Below are 6983 nucleotides of genomic sequence, written 5' to 3'. Positions count from 1 at the left end.
AGCTTTGAGATGTGATTCTGCCATAACATTCACACTTTACAGTTAATGGTTTTCATGAAATAGTCAAATGTCTCACATTCAACATATTTTCTTTCTTCTATTGTTGATAAAATGTTGATTTATAAGATTTGAAAATAATTGCATTCTGCTCTAATTTGCATTTTACAACAACTCCCAACATTTTTGGAATTCGGGTTGTGCAGGCTCACTATCCAACACTGTTTCAGACCATATACTCTGTAATAGCCACTGCTCAGTGGAGAAGATGAACTGTTAATGGGAGGTCAGTAGGTCTTTAAGAATTTTCAAAACTGACATCAAAGTCTCAGCTCTGCACTCACTGACATGTTGTCCTAAATGTTTGCTGTGTTTGACGGGCATCCTCTTTTTGTTCATTTTTGTGTTTGTATTTTCTTTCTGTTTTCTCCTTAATTTGTGATTGGTGTTTGCTTCGACAGCCATTTTGCTGGAATCTGGTGTATGCATACGTGCAACAAATGGTAACATTTCTGTTTGAACTCTATGCTGCCCCTTTATGCGTGTAAGTTTAAGTTTAACTCAGAAAAATAATGAGATGGATAACATTGAATAGCTTCTGTGTGAGGACAAGAGTGAAACATTTTTTTATTTCGTTTGCTGACTCTATCTTCATGACTGCATCTACCCTCTGAGTGAAATTCTACTTCTGCCTAATTCTAAGCATTGATTTATATCCTGATCAAAGAGCAGAAATGTTAAAACAAACAAACAAAAAGCAGGTTTCTTGTGAGGAGTGGTGTTGGTAGAAGTCAGATCACTTCCAAACACAAAAGCTGAACTGGCAACCATGGGGAAAGTGTTTAACACACATGTGCACAGTGCATGCTGCATCCAAACGTAAAGCTGGTGCGTGTGGTGAGTCAGAGTCAGCCGCAGTGCTGTTTATTGGAAACATAACAAATGAACAGTCCAGAGCAAATAATACACTTTGTAAACAAGTGTGTGTGTGTGTGTGTGTGTGTGTGTGTGTGTGTGAGAGTGAACGCTTTTAGAGCACCAAAAGAGAACCAAAGGAATTCCTTTATTTCACTCCATGTTAGGTGCCTTTAAATAACCCCCCTGTGAACTGGATTAAACTGCATCGTAATGTAACAAAGTGTAAACATGCTTTCATGCCGGTTTCACTTCATTTATCTCAGCTTTAAAACGAGTTGCAGAATAAGATTTTACGTCTTGGGCCATCCCATTGGTTTCTTTACAGAATATAAAGCAGGTGATATTATTTGTACAATGAGTAGTTTTTCTTCTAGTATTTTTGTTATTTATAATCCTTTTAACAGTGACAGTCAGAATGTTGGACATTTACTGAAGTATCTTTGTACGTTCATTTAAAGCGAGGACAAAAGATTTCCTCCACCACTAACCAGGACTTATATGAGCTTTACTTTTTTTTTCAGACACTTCAAGTGGTAACTGTATCTGCATATATGTACTAATGAAAGTACGACCTTAGTCTTACTGTGACTGTGAATGTTAAAGTTAAGAATAGGTGCGATGGAAATGGTCATCTCTAAATATTTAAGAAGCTTATTTTAATGTGAATTATCATCATTGTGGTGGTTGTTATGTGCTGACCCAGCAGTGACGCGTCTACCTGCCTGACGCCTCTATGTCTCGTCTCTATTTGCGTCCATCAGTGTGTGTCCCGCGGCCCGGCGGCTCTTCAGGGCGCAGAGCTTATCAGCTCTGCTTGTTTACCTCTCAGAATCCCCATTAGTGAGGAGGAGGCATCGGGCCACTGTGGTGGACTTTAAAGCTGTTTTGCCCCAAAGTGGGTACAGCTCAGGCGGACACATCTCAGTCTGACCGCAGAGACCGACACACGCACCGCATAACAGCTCACATGGCTTTGTGTGTGCAGATTTGAATGGAGCTGAGGAGAGTTCATACGTGCATGTAAAATTATAAGAGATGAGGGTCAAACAATATTTACTCTCTAAGTTTCAAATATTTCCTACTGAAAATGGTTTCTCATGTTTTTAAACGAGTGAAGTCATCCATCAGCTGCTGTTAAATCCGCGTGAGCGCACATGACTGCAGGTTTCGGTGCTAAATGGTCCTGCTGTTTGCTCTCAGTCTTAGCTGCTGTTTCTCATAGGACATAAGTGTGTGGGTGTAATTATACAAGAATGGTTTTGGGAAACCACTGTTCTCAGACCGGAGAACAATTACGCGCAGAGAAAAACAGCAATTGCTGCTCTCTCAGTCTAATTTTCACACAACTTTCAGGACAATTTATCTCCTGGAGAATTATTTCAGCAAATAGCTGGACAGGTGTTTGGCCCATAAACGAGGAAGCGCGTGTTTGAGTTGAGTTTATGAAATTGACTACAGCCGTCTTTTTCATTCTCACTTGTGTGTAATGGTTAATTATAACCAGACTATGAGTTGGAGGGCTTGTTGATAACTACTACTGTAAAGGAGGATTTTTTTCCCCTCGGTGAACCATTATTGGAAGCCTTTCTAGAATAAAATATATTATCCTGTCAGTAATTTAAGGAACAATCAGCCTTCTTGATGATAAACCTATCAGATCATCACAAAGTCCCAGAGCAGAGACGGTGGCGTTAATTCTTGGGTTTTTATTTATTTGTTTAGTTTTTTTTTTTTTAAGTTGTGAAATCCGTTAGAAATACTAGTAATAAGTCAGTTGTATGATTTTGTTGACAATTTCTGATTCGATCCCCAAAAAGCACAAAATACTCAAAATGTAAAGGCTGAAAACTTTGGATATTTTGGGTAAATTATATAAAACCTCTCATTTTCTAACTACATATCAACTCATCAAGTTAAATAATCTGAGGGTTAAATGCAAATTAAATTCAGGTCTTTGGTGTAAACAGAGCAAAAAACGGGATATTTCTAAGCTTTATGTTCACCAGTGCTGTGTAAAGACCTTTGGCAAATAGGCCTGTGTCTCAACATGGTTACATGGTTTTTATTTGTTTTGAAACAATCTTTTTCAAGATCTATAAGACTCCTGGATTTTCCGATCTGCTACCTGAAAGTAACATGGGTTTGGGATGAAAAATAACACTGAAATAGTAGGCGCAGGACACGAAGCTTGTTCCATCCTTCTCTCAGGGCTCCCCGTCCATTTTCCTCATCAGTATAAATGGTGAAACTTGTAGCAATAATACCCCCTTCTTTCAGACAAATGCCTCCCCGCTGCCAGCACCTCAAACCCGACAGCCCCTGAAGCCTCGCGGCTGGGGATCTTGCAGAGCTTTTCTCCCCGAACAAAAAAAAAAAAAGAAAAGAAAAAAAAAAACTCCTGAAGGGGAACAAAAGTGTCCACATTTTTCTTGCGTGTCCCCTTCTATGCTCAGAATAACCCGCTGCCTGTCCCTCAAATGGGAATATTAGGACGTCAATCTAACGGCCCCTGTGCGCTTTTGTCTTTGCTGAGTACCCGGCTCTGCCTACCACACACCTTTTGTCCAACAATCCAATAAGAGCCATTATTCCAGCTCCCTAGCTCGGCTACAGCTCGCTCTTCGGGGGTATTTTAGGTGCTTAATCGTGTCCTTTAAAGGACCTCAAATAGAGAAAAACTTCCGCCTTTCACGTTGCCTGGCAGAGGGACAAAGAGTTCCTGTGGCCTGGCCTCCCCCTTAAAATGTTTATCTACTGAGTTTATCTCAAAATGTGCTAAGGTGCATCTGATTAACAGGTACATGTATTGTAATAATTCGGTTACAGTTCTGTGTCTGATTATTTTATTTTATTGCCATTTGCATTAATATTGTTCTTTCTTAACACCACACTGAACGTGTAACATGTAAAACAGCGCGAGTTAGAATCAACATGCACCGTCTTCATTTTATTTGGATAAATGTTGAACCAAAAACATTTCAAAGCAACTCTGTCTCTCTAAAAAGATTCAAAACAATCATTAAAAAAAAACGAACTGTCAAATGAAGGAGCGCACAAACGTGGGCGCAGTTTGATTTTTGCGCTTCAGCCGAAAACGAGCGCAAAAACATTGGAGCAGAAAGCGAATTTCTGCCGACGAGCGGCTGTGTGATGTCCAGCCTTTCAACAGACTATTCTGTCCATAATTCTTCCAAACTGTCAGAAACACTGCTTTTTTTCCTTTTATTTGTTTAGATATTTGGAGCAAGTGAACACACACTTCTAAAAAAGGTCGAGGGTTGAGCAAAAGTCAAATAAGTCCGCGAAAATGTGTCGGTTCTGATCAAGCTACCAGGCTCGGATCCCCTGCAAGGAGCCCTGGCAGGATGTAACCGCTGTCCCCTGGTGTGTTTGGGCCTGCGGGGAGCCGCTGAGGCCGCTCACATTTCCCAAGTTCATGTTCATGAAGCCGCTGGGGTTGCTGGACGGAGGAAGAGCGGGTATGCTGGTGTACGTGCAGCTGTAGTTGGTATTATAAGCAGGGCTGCTATAAGTATAACCCGGGTATCCGTTGTAACTGTACGGGCTGGAGCCATACGGAGCACCGGCTGCGTAACTTTGCGCTCCGCCCAGACACGGCTTCCCATCTCTAACCAGCACCGGCACGGCAACTCGCCGAGGCGGCGGCGGATGGTGCTGTCCTGCCGCTTCCAGAGACTTGTCCTGCCGCTGCCGTTTGCACTTATAGCGGCGGTTCTGGAACCAGATTTTCACCTGGTTCGAAGTGAGTTTGAGGGTGGTCGCCAGGTGCTCTCGCTCTGGGGCTGATAAGTAGCGCTGCTGCTTGAAGCGCCGCTCCAACTCGAAGACCTGCGCCTGGGAGAAGAGCACCCTGGGTCTCCGCCGGCTTCTCTGCTTTTGCACCGGCCTCTCCGACTCACCCTGCCCGCCCTCCGCTGCCTCCTCCCTCGGCACCAGCCCGCAGCTCTCTAAGCAGATTGGGAGAGTCAGATAAAAAGGGTTGATAAAAGAAAAAGGTCAAAGTAAATAAATCCACCTTTTTCCTAAATCTGTACATGACGCTGATACTGTGTCATGCTTTAAGGGTCATTTTGTGTCTCTGACTTGGGTAAAAGCTGAAATACAAACATCTTAGCAGGCTGACCGAAAGGGATAAAAAGATTGAAAAAAGATGATATTTCAAAAAAAAAAAATCTGTGGTGAATGCATGTGTGTTGAGTTGTTGAACTTAGAAGGGCAAAGCCTCTTATTCTTTGAGCAGTTTATGAATAATTATGTGTACCCTGCAGTATGTGTTTATTAGCGCTACTTCTCGGTGTCACTTCTTTTACAAGCCTCTTTAAACTAATTGTCGGTTTATGGTCCACACATCATAACAGAACTTCCAATAGCAGGCGCGCAGCTGAACCACTAGAAAGTGTTTGACATCTCCAGACTTTACTGGATTCGTCTCAGGGTTCCACCATTTGATAGCTCTTTATTGGAAAAAAAGTGGAGCGGAGAACAGGCCTCCAGGGACTGATAGGCTCCTGAAAGAAATATCTGAAAAGATTTCCTTACTTTGTTTTACACGGTAACATTACGCGCATTTGCACTTTTGTTTTATTTTATTTTATTTTATTGTATTTTATTTTATTGTATTTTTAATTTATTTTCAGCTTCAGCGAAATGATGAAAAAAAGACGCTGAAAAAGTCCACAGGAAAATAAATAAAGAACACGAAAGCTCCACAGAAGCTCTTTAGATTTGTATTTTTTTTTCATATCTAAAAGTAAACCTCAAACTGCGTAACAGCTACATGACCTCGGTTTGGTTATGAGTTCCCTTTGCGGCCAAACAGGCAAATCATTTAGTGACCGCTAAAAAAAGAAGAAGAAAAAGGAAAAAATCAGGAGGCCAACATGCAGAACAGTCAGTTGTATTCGTTACAATTGCACTTGATTAAATTATTTCTCTGTTTTTGACCTTTCCTTTCCTTTTGGACGCCCTCTCCCTCTCCGTCATTCACTCTCGCCTGCTGCCCTTTGTCCATCGCAGTACAGTAGCGTGTGTTTCAACTCACTGCTCTCTTGCTCCTCCAGGTCGGCGGCCTCCAACTTGGTCCCCTGCACACCGGGATGGACGTACATGTTCGGCGACAGGCTGGTGTCCCCGCGGTCCTCCTCCCGCACCGCCAGCGCGCTGAGGTAAGCCAGGTTGTCCTCGCCGTCCGAGAAAGAAGGGCTGTCCCGAGGCCCAGCGAGCATGCACGACGGCGGGGTTTGGAAAAGCTGCTGCGGCTGCTGCCTGGGAGGAGACCGAGATAAGTGCTGCTGGGTGTGCAACCGGTGCGTGAGCACCAGGGACCCAGACTGCTGCTGCTGCTGCTGCTGCTGCTGCTGCTCCAGCTTGAGGATATCCTTGACAGAAAACGGCGTGGAGGTGAGCGGACTCTGCAGCATCATGTCATCCAGCTCCAGCTCTGCAGCATCGAGGAAATGAAGCCCGCCGAGTAACATGCACTCCCCTCTCCTTCTCCACTCTTCTTGTTAACAAATAATTCAGCTAGGAAGCCCTTTCTTTGGTAATTGGAGGTGCGTTAAGCCTCTGGAATCCCTCATTGCCATAAATCGCAGGGGAACATGGGTATTAGTGCCGGGTTTGTCCATGCAGGTCTCCTCTCTGACAGACAGAATGTGGGGCTCTGTAAGTGGAGTTTGGACCGGGCGAAGGAGCGCCTCAGCCTCTTTTGGTGTCGGGGGGAGGGGTGTGTGTGAAATGGAAAGTCGGTGTGGGCTGGAGGGGAAGCACTGGGAGAGAAGGGGGGAGGTGGAGAGTCTGTGACGTAACCCCATGTGTATTCATTTTATTCTTTGACACGTTATACTATGGTGGACGGAGAACTGTCCGGACCCCCTGATCCTTCAGCTCCCACCCTGATTACCTGTTTGCTCTTTGCTTAAAAAAACAGTTTTCCTGCAGGAAACGGTTCACTTGTCTTGTGTGACGGGAGATAAATGATTATCTACGTTACTTTAGCCTTTTTTCAAGTTATGTTCTTTATAGTTGTCATTATAACACTGGGCAAA

The 6983-nt window shown here is 43.5% G+C and overlaps 1 protein-coding gene across 1 annotated transcript; it reads right to left on the bottom strand.

Annotated features, from left to right (window-relative positions):
- Positions 1–3741: 3741 nt before the first annotated feature.
- LOC142379084 (homeobox protein Nkx-2.5-like) lies at positions 3742–6678 on the bottom strand. Its single transcript, XM_075464187.1, has 2 exons — positions 5978–6678; positions 3742–4883 (listed from the first exon to the last, which is right to left on the bottom strand). The coding sequence occupies exons 1-2, from the start codon at positions 6411–6413 to the stop codon at positions 4243–4245; spliced, it is 1077 nt and encodes a 358-aa protein (XP_075320302.1). The 5' UTR covers positions 6414–6678; the 3' UTR covers positions 3742–4242.
- Positions 6679–6983: the final 305 nt, after the last annotated feature.

The sequence above is a fragment of the Odontesthes bonariensis genome, chromosome 4 (genome assembly GCF_027942865.1).
Source record: "Odontesthes bonariensis isolate fOdoBon6 chromosome 4, fOdoBon6.hap1, whole genome shotgun sequence".
Classification (NCBI taxonomy): Eukaryota; Metazoa; Chordata; class Actinopteri; order Atheriniformes; family Atherinopsidae; genus Odontesthes; species Odontesthes bonariensis.
Note: the sequence above shows the minus strand (reverse complement) of the source record. Positions and strands in the feature narration are given on the sequence as shown.

Excerpts from the sequence above, each read along its gene's own strand:
- LOC142379084 (XM_075464187.1), bottom strand. The coding sequence starts at position 6,413 with ATGTTACTCGGCGGGCTTCATTTCCTCGATGCTGCAGAGCTGGAGCTG. Across the intron at positions 4,884-5,977 it reads CCTGGAGGAGCAAGAGAGCA|AGAGCTGCGGGCTGGTGCCG; the intron begins GTGAGTTGAAAC and ends CAATCTGCTTAG.